Below are 14,565 nucleotides of genomic sequence, written 5' to 3'. Positions count from 1 at the left end.
GCAAAAAAGCCATTTAAAATCGCTGGGTGCTCAAACAAACTATAGACGCCTCAAAAAATTACGATTACTTACCGGTAATTTGATATTCCAGAATCCATGACAGCACCACGAGAGAGAGAATCTGCCCCCACAGGCAGGAAACCTGCAGAATAAAAGGGCGGACACTCTCCTCCCAATTCAGTGTGATATCCAAGCATCGGAGGAAGTCCGCCAACATAACGTTAGATAAACCATAATAATTTTCGTTTAACAATTATTTTTTTTTGTTTTTGTTTTTTGCCACACCCGCGTGAATATAAGAGAACCATCAAAAACCCAGCAGGGAGGGAATATAAGGGTGCTGTCATGGGCTCTGAAAAATCTAATTATGGTTAAGTAATCTTCATTTTTCCCTTCACCCATGACAGCACCACGAGAGATTTACCAGAGAAAATTTCAGGGTGGGAGAGTCAAAGAAGCCCCTTTTCCCCCAAAGGAAGTCCCCGAAGGGGAAGAGTTCAAATCAAGCAGATAGTGTTTTAAAAAGGTTGAAGGAGAAGACCAGGTAGCATGCTCTGCAAATATACTCTATGGGAACAGAGGATCTTTCCACCCAGGAGGTAGCAACTGCCCTGGTAGAATGTGCCTTAAGACCCACCGGAGGAGATAACCCAGTTGCAAGATAAGACAAAGATATGACCGAAACAATCCACCTAGCAATAGAACTTTTGGAGGCCGCATTACCCTTATTCACTCCTTGAAAGAGACTAAAGAGTAAAGAAGATTTACGCCAATCTTTAGTACGAGATAGATAATTAATCAAAGCCCTTCTGACGTCTAGGCAGTGATGGGATCTCTCTTCTTCTGACCCAGGGTTTTTAAATAGGGTAGGAAGAACAATTGCTTGGGACCTATGAAATTTGGAAGCGACTTTTGGAAGAAAAGCTGGGGTTGGACGTATCAGAACTTTATCTTCTAAAATCATGGTATAAGGAGGATTGATGGAAATGGCATGAATCTCATTAATCCTGCGAGCAGATGTTAAAGCTATTAGAAGACATAACTTCAAAGTGAGACATTTAATAGAGCTGGTCTCCAGAGGTTTAAATGGAGGTTGGGTTAGGGCCTTTAAAACTAGGTTCAAATCCCAAGGAGGAGGTCTAGCTGAAGTTGCCGGAGTAGATCTGGCTACTGCTCTAAAGAACCTAGATACCCACGGGCACCCTGCAATGGCTTGATTAAATAGGGCCTACAGGGCTGAGACGTGTACTTTTAAGGTACTACCCGCTAATCCCAGATCTAGTCCCTTCTGAAGGAACTCTAATATTAGATGAATGGGAGCAGAAGAGAGGATGTCATTAATTTGGATATGAGCAAAATCCAAAAATCTCTGCCATACTCTAGCAGAGATGGCTACTGTTACCTTTTTCCTACTCTTAAGAAGAGTAGAGATCAAGGCATCAGAGAATCCTTTCCTCCTTAGCAAGTACCTTTCAAGTTCCAGGCAGTTAGGTGGAGATTCTTTATGCCTGGATGAAAAACTGGACCTTGGCTCAGCAGACTCCGGATCTCTGGAAGAACCCACAGATCCGAGATCGACATGATCTGGAGCCACGTGAACCAAGACCTTCTCGGCCAAAACAGAGCAATGAGGATAACCCTCGCCCCATCTTCCCTGATTTTCCGTAGTACACAAGGAATCAAGAAAAGAGGAGGAAAGGCGTGGCCAGGGGAAATTTTCCATTCTATAGGAAGGCATCTATCCTACAAGGGGATCCCGTTGGATCTAGGGAGAAGAATTTCTGAACTTTCTTGTTTTGGTAGGTAGCAAAGAGGTTGATGTCTGGCTGTCCCCAGAGGGCCATTATTTTCTTAAAAATGGATTGGTCTAGAGTCCATTCGCCCTGAGAGAGAAAATGACTGCTGAGAAAGTCTGCCTGTCTGTTTTCCACGCCCCTGATATGCACTGCCGATATCAATGCACACTCTTTTTCTGCTAGTAAGAGGATTCTCTGGGCTTCCTGCATTAGAATGTTGCACCTTGTGCCCCCCTGTTTGTTCAGGTACTAGACTACTGTTTAGTGGTCTGTCATAATTCTGAGATTTTTTCCGCTTATTCTTGGAAGAACAGAACTCATCGCTAGACGTACAGCAGTTAGCTCATTTAGGTTAAAGAACCCCCTTTTTTTGGATATCCCCCCAACGACCCTGAAGGGAGGTTTCCTGAATGTGAGCACCCCCCCCCCCCCCCCCGGGGCTTGTGTCCGTAGTTAGACAAATCAAGTCTTTCAGCTTCAATGGGACTCCCTGAATCAGATTTTCCATCTCCAACCACCACGTCAAGTTCTGGAGAGTCTGGTCCGATATTCTTATTTTTGCATGTAGGGAGTAGTTTTTCTCCCAGCAAGACAGGATCTCCCACTGGAGACCCCTTGAGTGGAGTTGCGCCCATCGTACTGCTGGAATACATGATGTGAGGGATCCCAGGATAGAAATTCCTTTTCCTCATTGTGATCACCAGGGTTTCTGATCAGATGTCTGAGTTTTTCCTGGATAAGAATGACTTTTTCCTGTGGTAAAAAACAACTCCGGCAAGATGAATCTAATATCAATCCCAGAAAGGACTGTCTTCTGGTGGGATGTGGTCTTGATTATTCCAGATTTAATCTCTTCAAGTTTATTATTGTCCTGAAAGAACCATCTGTTTTTTTCACTAGAAACAGGGGATAGTAAAACCCCTCGCCTTTGCTACTGGGACTAAAACAGATTTTTTGACTAGTTTTAGTACCTCGCTTTCCATGGCAGAATTTCCTAGAGCCAAGGCCTGATCTTTAGTAGTTAAAGGGATTCTGTCACCACATTTTACCCCCTACAGTAAAACATAGCTACTTGTAGGTCTCCCTGAGCTGTATTAAATGATGCCCTTATTAACAAATAGTCTTGAATTATTTCTTTATAAAATCGATTTTAGTGATATGCTAAGGACTTACATAAGGTGCCCAAAGGGATGTCCTTTCCTAACTTGGTGCCCAGCCGCACCCCTCGGTCCGGTGCGCAGCGCTGCCTCTAATATAATATATTCAAGAGCCGGCGCACTGACGTAATCCCCGAGCCTGTTTGAAATCCTGCGCGTGCAGCACTACACACTGTAGTCTGCGAACGTGCGGACTACAGGTAATGGCATCGTCGAGTAGCTATGTTTTACTGTAGGGGGTAAAATGTGGTGACAGAATCCCTTTAAGAATCTTACTGGAGGGGCCAGACAGAATTGCAATTTTAACCCGTTGAGAATGGTGTCTAGTATCCATGAACGTGAAGAAATCTGGGACCAGGCCAGGAAACATTTTTTTAATTTGCCCCTCATCCTGACTTCTGGCGTCATTGCTGATCCTGTTTCTTTTTGTCTCCAAAGGACTGATTGAAAAAGTAATTTCTACCTCTCCTTTGGTTCCGAAACCTATCTTCCCTGGATTCCTTGTCTGTTTTTTGATTAATTCTAAATGGGCAAAAGGAACGGTTAAACCTATTTTTAGAGAAGAAAGAACTCCGAAACCCTGGAAATATTCTCTTTTTATCCGCAGCCTTATCTAACAAGTCATCCAGTGTTGGCCCAAAAAGGTACCCCCCTTCACAGGGGACACCACATAGTTTGTTTTTTTGACGGGAAATCTCCAACCAATTTTTTAGCCAAAGCGCTCTCCGTGCAGATATTGACAAAGCGTCGGATCTGGCTGCCAGTCTGACAAAATCAGCTGAGGCATCGTTGGCAAGGATGCTAAAATCTTTTCCCTGGGACATTTATTTTTTAACAGATTTTTTAAATTCAGAGAGCCAGACTATAAGAGGTCGGCCGTACATGTAGAAGCTATACTTGGTCTAAAGGAAGAAGTAGATGCCTCCCATGCTCCCTTTAAAAAAGTACTGGCTTTTTTATCTAATGGGTCCTTCAATATACCCATATCGTCAAAGGGAAGAGCCGTCTTTCTGGATACTTTAGAGATGGCTACATCTATCCTGGGTGCTTTATCCCATGTAGCACAATCTTCCTCTTTAAAGGGATATTTACGTTTGAGAATTTTTGAGATGTAAACTTTCCTGTTAGGTTTTTTCCATTCCCCTTTAATTAAGGCTGAAACATTTTTTTTGGACCGGGAAGGTGCTGTGGTGTCTGGATTCTAGCCCCCCAAACATTATATCCTGTATAGACGGGGGCTCTTTTGTCTCCTCAATGCCCATAGTTAAACGTACGCGTTTTAGGAGTTTTTCTGTGTCTTCTATGGGGAAACATGGTCTACCACTAATTTCACCTTCTTCGGAGGAAGATATGGATAATTCGTCAGAATGCCCATATAATGAGGGGTGTATCTCATCTTCATCAGAATCAGATGAAAAATTTTCCTGTGGAGTTTCATGGCGCCTTACTTTAGGATCTTTTTCACCCAAGACTTTTTTAGATGATAGGGTAGAATTAACTTCCGTTCTGACTAGTGCCTGAAGACATATTTAAAATGATGGCGATTCCTCAGCCACCGTTTTATCAATACAGGACTGACACATTTTCTTTTCCCATTCAGAAGACAACCCAGCTTTACAAAGAGCACATTCCTTATTCTTCCTCTTAGTCACAACCTTCTTAGGTTTTGTCTGCAACACATTAGTATAAGTGCATCAGCAGAGAGAAGCATAACATCACCCAGAACACTCACCCCCTTAGATGTACCAAGGTTGGAGGGACTGTAGACTCCTCAGCGTGTTTGTCCTCCTCCATGCTTCTGTTGCTGGCCACCAGAGCGCTGCTTAGGACGGCGGCATGCAGCCCATAGCACGCCCTACTCATAGGCGCTCTGTGATGACGTCACGCCCGATGCTGCTCGCCGAACCACGTGACTCCTCATGCTTTCCCCGACCTCACTCTCTGCTAGAAGATCCTCCTCCTACCACTGGGGTCTGGATGACCGTGTCTCTAGCGCATCAGCGATGCCGCCAGGCACTCCATGCTCTAGCACACAAAGCACTCCCTCAGGAGTTTTGCTGTGCCTCTGCCCATCCCTTCAAGCACAACAACTGATGCGCATTACATTCCCAGGAACAGCAGGTATGTCTGAGGACCAGATCGACAAAGGAGCACCACCAGAGGGAAGGAACCTGAAAGAAAAACTGCAGACTTCCCCAGACAAGAAACCACACTGAATTGGGAGGAGAGTGTCCGCCCTTTTGTTCTGCAGGTTTCCTGTCTGTGGGGGCGGATCCTTTCGCTCGTGGTGCTGTCATGGGCGAAGAGAAAAATGTGTCTTTTTTTGGGGCAAAAATCTGCCAGGATAAATACATAGTAAGGCAGCACCCTTAAGGATTTGGGCATCATTCGGACAGCTGTAACTTGGCCTCAAGGGGTAATGTGGATGCTGAAATCCATCTGAATGACGCTTTAATGCATGGTCTGGGTATGGCATGTGTATGACCTTCTGATCCAAAGACTTAAAGGGGTTCTCCGGTAATAATAACAAAGATAGTGTGTGGATTCGCTCTGGTAGACTGGACAAGCGGATGCAGTATAGAGGCAAAGTACACAGTTCTTGAATCAAACAGCGGTGCTTATTCACACATTGGTGTATAACAAAATGCAGATAAGGTGTATCACAAAACGCAGGTGGCTTGGTGTTTGTTCACACACATGGAAAGTCTATAAACAACAAAAGTTACCTTTTCTCCTGGGTGTTAATTCACACCCTGTTAGCAGTTCAGCCTCATCAAGTCCATGTTCCCAGCATTGCCCTCAGTTCACAGCACACAGACTCCTGAGCTCCACTGTCAGACAGAGGTAATCCTCTTCATCTGGCAGTGCTGACTGGTTTTTATGCCTGGCAAAACCCGGCCTGAAACGTGGGGTGTAGTCACCCACCCAGCACTTTGACTACTCCCAGTAAGAGCCGTCCCGGATCAGCTATGACAGCCATGCTAAATCTCACTGTGTCAATTAGCAATAGCTGCTGCTGACACATAAAATACCGGCTCTTACTTCACGAGGCCAGGAACCTTGACATATACCTTCCATCCACGATGATTCCAGGTACCTTCTTACAACAGATAGAAAGATAGATACACAGGGTCCACCATTCACAATAAGTGATAACTAGTGTTGAGCGAACTTGTGGTTCTCGTTCGGGCTATCTAAGAATTCCATTATAGATTCCACTACCACGGATCATAACTTATGTTCCGTGGTAGCAGAATCCATAACGGAATTCTTAGATAACCCAAACCTTGTACGCCGAACTTGAAATCACAAGTTCGCTCAACACTAGTGATATCAAATTTGCTCCATCCTGACCTCTGCCCAGGTCACACAGAACATGCCTAAAAAAACCTTCCATAGAAGTCATTTATTATGGCCCCTTATGCCAGTTTTTGGCATAAAAAAGTGCGACTCTTTAAACCCCGTTGCTCCTGAAAGTAGGCGCAAACAACATTTTTACACTGTTCTCACCACTGGGGAGCCGTAGGGTAGAAGCAGAAGTGAGACCATCAGTCCTAGCAAATCTACTAACATTTATACCTGTTTCCAGCTGTAAATGACAAATGACATCTACTCTATTGAGGGGCTGGAGGAGATATCAATCTAGGTGCATGGACTGCCGGAGGCCAAAATTATGATGAGGCCTGCAAAGCTGCAATCCCACATCTGCATGTGTGTGTTTGTGTATATTATATATATATTTTATCATATATGTTATTTCTTATTTTGCAGGGTAAAAATTGTGAGATCTCCCTTAATGCATGTTCCAGCAACCCCTGTGAAAACCAAGGAGTGTGCCACCCAAAAGATGACGGCAGCGGGTTCATGTGAGTATTATGGGTATGCCTATCACTTCAGTACCAGATCCCGCATTTTCCATATGCATTTGGATCCATATTGATTTAAGACAAGCAGACATATGCAACTACATGCTTGGATAGTTGCATTAACTCCCATAGATAAAAAAAAATTTTTTGCAGACCACGGAACAGAGCAACGGATGCGGACAGCACACGGAGGGCTGTCTGCATCTTTTGCGCCTCCATTGAAGTGAATGGGTCCGCATCCAAGCCGCAAAAACTGCGGCTCGGATGCGGACCTAAACAACGTTCGTGTGCATGAGGCCATAAGCAAATTTTCTTTTTAAACTCTGCTAGGACTATCCGGCATCCAAAAGTTCTCATTAGCACACTGGAACAAAATAATTTTACTGTATTCTGAACTACATATGCAGTGACCCGCAGGGGGAGAGCTGAGAGGAGGATAGGAGTGTTAGTTGTGGCACTGATAGAAGTGGTGGTGATTCCTGGTGTCTGTCCTCACTCCAACACTCCATTAGGGCCATAGAAACATAGAATGTGTCGGCAGATAAGAACCATTTGGCCCATCTAGTCTGCCCAATATACTGAATACTATGGATAGCCCCTGGCCCTATCTTATATGAAGGATGGCCTTATGCCTATCCCATGCATGCTTAACCTCCTCCACTGTATTTGCAGCTACCACTTCTGCAGGAAGGCTATTCCATGCATCCACTACTCTCTCAGTAAAGTAATACTTCCTGATATTACTTTTAAACCTTTGCCCCTCTAATTTAGAACTATGTCCTCTTGTAGCAGTTTTTCTTCTTTTAAATATTCTCTCCTCTTTTACCTTGTTGATTCCCTTTATGTATTTAAAAGACGTTTCTCTCATATCCCCTCTGTCCCGGCTTTCTTCCAAGATATACATGTTAAGGTCCTTTAATCTTTCCTGGTAAGTTTTATCCTGCAATCCATGTACCAGTTTAGTAGCTCTTCTCTGAACTCTCTCCAAAGTATCAATATCCTTCTGGAGATATGGTCTCCAGTACTGAGCACAATACTCCAAATGAGGTCTCACTAGTGCTCTGTAGAGCGGCATGAGCGCCCCCTCTGTCTACTGGTAATTCCTCTCCCTATACACCCAAGCATTCTGCTAGCATTTCATGCTGCTCTATGACATTGTCTGCCTACCTTTAAGTCTTCTGAAATAATGACCCCTAAATCCCTTTCCTCAAATACTGAGGTTAGGACTGTATCACTGATTTTATATTCTGCTCTTGGTTTTTTACGTCCCAGGTGCATTATCTTGCACTTATCAACATTAAATTTTAGTTGCCAGATTTTTGACCATTCCTCTAGTTTTCCTAAATCCTTTTCCATTTGGTGTATCCCTCCAGGAACATCAACCCTGTTACAATTCTTTGTGTCATCAGCAAAAAGACACACCTTACCATTGAGGCCTTCTGCAATTTCGCTGATAAAGATATTAAACAATATGGGTCCCAGAACAGATCCCTGAGGTACCCCACTGGTAACAAGACCTTGGTCTGAATATACTCCATTGACTACAACCCTCTGTTGTCTGTCCCTCAGCCACTGCCTAATCCATTCAACAATATGGGAGTCTAAGCCCAAAGACTTCAATTTATTGATAAGCCTTCTATGTGGGACAGTATCAAAAGCCTTACTAAAGTCTAGATCAGCGATGTCTACTGCACCTCCTCCATCTATTATTTTAGTCACCCAATCAAAAAAATCTATAAGATTAGTTTGACATGATCTCCCTGAAGTAACCCCATGCTGTTTTTCATCTTTCAATCCATGGGTATGGTTTCCATTAATTTCCCCACTATTGATGTCAGGCTTACTGGCCTATAGTTGCCCGATTCCTCCCTACTACCTTTCTTGTGAATGGGCACATTTGCCAATTTCCAATCTTCTGGGACGACTCCTGTTGCCAGTGATTAGTTAAATAAATCTGTTAATGGTTTTGCTAGTTCACCACTAAGCTCTTTTAATAGCTTTGGGTGCATCCCATCAGGCCCCTGTGACTTATTTGTATTCATTTTAGACAGCTGACTTAGAACTAGTTCTTTATCTTCTTCCATATACCTTCCTTCTTTTGTTTTTAATTTGGTAATTCCTTGTTTTAGTTTCTTTTTTTCATTTATGTATCTGAAGAATGTCTTATCGCCTTTTTTCACTGACTGAGCTAATTTCTCTTCTGCCTGTGCTTTTGAAGCTCTTATAACTTGTTTGGCCTCTCTCTGCCTAATCTTATAAATTCTGCTGAGTACCACAGTGGTCTCTTCCATTTTTTGCTTTTACTGACAAGCCTAATGCAATTTTCTGTTGCCTTCAATAGTGCCACTTTTAAGTAGTCCCATTTCTCCTGGATTCCATTGAAACTGTTCCAATCTGATAGGGACTCGTATACCACTAATCTAATTTTAGAAAAGTCAGTTTTTCTAAAATCTAAAACTTTTGTTCTTGTATGGTGTGACTCAGTCACTGTACATATAGTAAACCACACTGACTGGTGATCACTAGATCCCAAGCTTTCCCCTACAGTAATATCAGATACCAAATTCCCATTTGTGAATACTAAATCTAAAATGGCCTCCCTTCCGGGTTGGCTCCTCAACTACTTGATGTAGAGATAATCCCAGTAGGGAATTTAGAATATCTGTACTTCTGGCAGAACTAGCTATTTTGGTTTTCCAGTTTACATCAGAAAGATTAAAGTCTCCCATAATGACAACTTTCCCTTTCAATGTCATTTTAGCTATTTCCTCAACTAGTAGATCATCTAATTCTTTGACTTGGCTAGGTGGTCTATATATCACACCTACACGAGTTACCTTATGATTATCAAACTGCAAGGTAACCAAAACTGACTCTTAATTTGTCTCGCTAACTTGTATCAAATTAGATTTCATGCTATCTTTCACATACAGGGCCACCCCTCCCCATTCTTGCCTTCTCTGTCTTTCCTATATAGAGAGGACCCTGGTATTGTTATATCCCAGTCATTAATCCCATGCAGTGAATAGGGGGCACACCCTTTCTACCTTCGAGGCACACCCTGGTCCTTATTGGAGCTTTTTGGTGGTAGTCGGGGTGCCCTTGATGGTGAATTTTTGGCAGGTGCAGGGGCTGACAAATGGAAGGTGGAGTCAAAAACCAGGCCCCTTTGGTTACAATAAATAAAGTCTCTTTACTGAGGATAATAGGAGTTGCAGTACATGTAGCAGCAATAGGCACAGTTCTGGGGTATTTCACATAGGCTTGTTCCCAATAGTTATATATAGGCAATGGTAATGATGGTTGTAATCTTCCCTGGGTCTTGCTCCAAGTTTATTTTGTAATCTTCTGAAATAGGCCGTTCTTATTAACTCTTTCTGCAATTCCCAGTCTGCGAGGTGCAGATTTTAGATCCAGATGGCTCATACGCCTCAATGTTCAGTGGGTGCTTGAAGCAATTAACCCTTTCCACATTCAGCAAAGTGTTTTGCCTTAAACGATCGGTACCTTACTGTCTTTATCTTGGTTCTTCATGGTTCTTGGCCTTCTATGGATGTCTGTTCTCTTTCCCTCAGGTATATTTTCTCAGTTCATTTGCTTTTTGGCAGCTTTGAGTCTCAGGAATAGTGTTTTCCTGGACCAGGCTTTTCTTTAGGCTTACTTCTCAGGAGCTCATACACACATGTGTTGTCTCTAGCTCTGCCCAGCTAAGGCTACTTTCACACTGGTGGTAGCAGGATCTGGCAGGCTATTCCAGCGGTTTTTGTACAGGCCGTATGCTGCGGTTTTTATCGGGCTGCCTCCACGCTTGTTTGCTGTGCCACGCACGGACCTTCAGGTCCGTCCCCATTATAGTAAATAGGGCTGGAGCAGACTTCCGGCGGCATGGTGGGCTAGCCTTAGCACGGATCTGGCAGGCTGTTCCTCTGCCAGAACAGCCTGCCGGAAAGGGCTACTGCAAGTGTGAAAGTAGCCTAAAAACTCACTAACCAGGGGGCGTGACCAGCCCATTAGACTCGAAAACTGGACCAAAGCTGCCAGTGTTAACTATTCGTTTCCCATACCTGACCGTTTGCGATACATAGTGCATAATGACATAAGTGAATTAGAAACAAATCTCAACATTTAACTCTGTAGCATTAAACTAACCCTAGCAGCGATCCACTGGGTCACCGCACATAAACTTCTTCATGTTATGTTATGTTTTGGATTAATTTAAACCCTAGCTTTTGGGAAGTACTGTAATGGGTGGCGGGATAAGGTAGGACGCAGGCACATTTTAGGAAACGTTAATGGAAAAAAACATAACATATGTCTTAAAGTGCAGCCATAGGTTGATGGGTCCGCAGTGGCAAAATCTGCACCAAGTCATGCATTTGTGGAAATCTGCAGCATAAATTGGCATGCAGCAGATTTAAAAAAACAATTTATGTGCAGACTTGATTGCAGAAACGTCCCGCAGTGCGTGCACAAACTATGCTAAAATCATATCCACCTTATTGCTACTGCAAATGCCGTGGATTTTTTGCCTGCAGAAAATCCACGACCGCACGTGGCCGTACCATTGCAAAGAAGAAAGAAAGGAAAGCTATGGTATGTGCACATACACTCCGTGCCTTTGCTACACAAGTCTATCCCCGGTTCACCCGGCGTGTTAGCGGAAGAGCACAGAACATACTACTCCTTAACCTCGGCTCTCACAATTTGTGCTTTTAGACAGGAATTAAAAAAAAAACAAAGTTTGATGAACACGTTCCATTAAACAACATGGAGATGAGAGTGCTTCGCCTGCCTTTTCCAGGGGCTACTTTGTGAAAAGCGGAATTCAAAAATCTTATGCATCTGCCGGAGAGTGGCGGCGGGTACATTAGTTAATAAAAGGAGCGCCATGGTTAGGTTTGCAGATATTATCGTCAACGATTTATGTCTGCAGGAGCATGTAAAACAGATCCATTCAGGCGTCAGGGCCTCCGAGAACATTTTACACCGTGTTTCTATGGAAACATTTAAAGTTAGTTCCCAGTTTAAGCACCTCTAAAAATGGCAGGGTAATTTGCAAACAGCTTGCTAAACGTGTGACAACATGAACCTGTCTCTGCTCCAGTCAAGAATGCCGAACCAGTGTCTTTTTTGAAAATAAATAAATATGAAAAAATAAAAATCTGGGCCATTTGTCATTTCCAGGAGGAGTTAAATAAAGACTTTTTGGATTAATTTAAACCCTAGCTTTTGGGAAGTTCTGTAATGGGTGGCTGGGCATAAGGTAGGACGCGGGCACGGAAACGTGAACGGAAAAAAAACATTTCCATTTAGTCCTCATGCATTCTGAATGGAAAGAGATCCGTTCAGGATGTCTTCTGTTTCGGCAGCACTCTGTTTTGTGATCGGGCACAAAAGCGCTGCAAGCTGCGGGTTTGTGTCCGGTCCTAAAAACGGGAAAAAAACGGATCTGGCACTGAAAACAATGTACGTCAGTGGTGACAGATCACTATATTAAGTGACGGGTTAGTTTTCTTCCATTTTGATTTCACACAACCGCATCCTAACGGAACGGATGCATCCCGATGTGCAGAATTGAAATGGATCCATTTAAGGCGGGCCCAAGCCACCCTGGGCACCCTTGCGCTTCCTGCTTCCTGTGCCAGCCCCTCCCTCTCCTTCTTTAATGACAGGGTCATGAGAGATGACTATACTGCAACCCGGTCCTGTCAATCAAAAAGTAGAGGGTGTGGACTGATGGGGAATTGAGGAGGAGCAGGGGTGCACAGAATGACCTAGGCCCGCCCTCAGTGCACTTAACAGCTCATTTGCATATGGAGAAAATTACTTTTTCTCCAGAAGGAAGCAACGGATTGTTAAGTGAAAGTTATCATTCTATTTACCTAAGATAGTCCTACAAGGTATTGTACCAGGAGATAGGTATCTGATCGGCGGGGGTCTGATCACTGAGACTCTTGCAGGGGCCTTTTCTCGCCTGTTTCAATGGAGAGGCAGTCATACATGCACGCCGCCACTCCATCCGTCTGTATGACAGCTATATCCGCCAGTCCAATAGAGTTGCATGGAGCAGCGGACATGCATGCCTGTCTGCTGCTTCATTCAAACTGGAAGCGTGGGCCCCCATACTTGTAATCTGTGGGGCCCCCAGCAGTCAGAGCTCCGCCGATCAGACTCTTCGATGCTCATCCCTCTACAGTTAAATAGAGCTCTACCCCCCACCTCTGCAATAACCCCGATTTACATGAAGTCAATAAAAAGAGTGCAACGTATGATAATCCAAACAGTTTTACAATTCTATACCGCCCTCCAATTAACCCGCTCCGTACATTACGGCGCCATCTGTTGTGCATTTATCCCCCTACACACACACAAAAAAAAAGATGAGGAGAGCTAATAAATCGCTGCCAGCGCGGTTACACGTATCTCCTCCCTCTCTGTACAGCGCGGCAGAGGCTCCGATCACTGTGATCTGCTCCATAACTTCACGACGCCGTCGCTCCCATCACCCTTCCGCTGAGTCCAGGCATGTAAAGCAAGGAGACCCACTTTTCGCGCAGTGGCTGCTTTTTCACTGACCCCTAGGAGATAATTAGTTGCCGAAAATAAATCTTAGTGAAGGGGAAGGAAGAGAGAGAGGAAAAAATACGGAGAATTGGGTTATTTGAAAATGACGTCGACTCAAGAGGCAGAAATGACCAGACCTGCTTCTAAGAGCCGAAAATTACCCGATGTAAAAAAAAAATTACTAAATGGCCTCTCGCTCCGTTGCCGTGGTAACCAAGCATGGTTACAATAGGCCTATATTTTCCTTTGGGGTTTGCAAAGCCATTCAGTCAAACCATTTACTCTTCACAGCTTTCAGCCTGCACACAAATGTCTCAGACGCTTTTTTTTTTTTTTTCTTTCTTTCCCCTTTTATTTTGGAGGGTGGGAGAATTTGCAGAGAATCGAATCCATTTCGAATTAAAAGCGCAGGCATTTTTTGAGCAACGTGTGAATGCCTCCATTATTAGCACGGGAAAAAGACCAACGGAATGCTGCGGAGTGAAACAATGGCGCAGATGCTATTTTACAGCATTACATTTTATGTGTGACAGTGGGCGTCCCGCTGCCGCCCCACGGCGTCACCCGAGGACTGAGCAAGAGGTGAAGAAGAGTGACCTCCTAGGTCGGGAAAGGGGGGGGGGTATAACTCGTTCAATTCTTTTAGACCGTGTCATTGTCTGCCATCATGTGCTCTTCTTTTATTGTAAATGTAAGAGGCGCTGCAGCAGGGTGGATCAGTGGTTTGCACTGGGTCCAAATCCATGATAGGTTAGGCCTCTTTCACACTTGCGTTGTCCGGATCCGGCGTGTACTCCACTTGCCGGAATTACACGCCGGATCCGGAAAAACGCAAGTGTACTGAAAGCATTTGAAGACGGATCCGTCTTCAAAATGCTTTCAGTGTTACTATGGCACCCAGGACGCTATTAAAGTCCTGGTTGCCATAGTAGTAGTGGGGAGCGGGGGAGCGGTATACTTACAGTCCGTGCGGCTCCCGGGGCGCTCCAGAATGACGTCAGAGCGCCCCATGCGCATGGATCATGTGATCCATGCGATCACGTCATCCATGCGCCTGGGGCGCCCTGACGTCACTCTGGAGCGCCCCGGGAGCCGCACGGATGGTAAGTATGCTGCTCCCCGCTCCCCACTACAGTTTACCATGGCTGTCAGGACTTTAGCGTCCCGGCAGCCATGGTAACC

At 44.4% G+C, this 14,565-nt stretch overlaps 1 protein-coding gene across 1 annotated transcript in view; it reads left to right on the top strand.

Moving 5' to 3' along the window:
* SLIT1 (slit guidance ligand 1) overlaps positions 1–14,565 on the top strand; it is a 298,983-nt gene that overhangs the window by 265,559 nt on the left and 18,859 nt on the right. The window contains exon 28 of the mRNA XM_044296791.1: positions 6,725–6,819. Coding sequence (XP_044152726.1) covers positions 6,725–6,819 — 95 coding nt within the window. The remainder of the gene's footprint in view (positions 1–6,724; positions 6,820–14,565) is intronic.

The sequence above is a fragment of the Bufo gargarizans genome, chromosome 6 (genome assembly GCF_014858855.1).
Source record: "Bufo gargarizans isolate SCDJY-AF-19 chromosome 6, ASM1485885v1, whole genome shotgun sequence".
NCBI classification, from domain to species: Eukaryota; Metazoa; Chordata; class Amphibia; order Anura; family Bufonidae; genus Bufo; species Bufo gargarizans.
The sequence above is the reverse complement of the archived record's forward strand: the minus strand, read 5'-3'. Positions and strand labels throughout refer to the sequence as shown.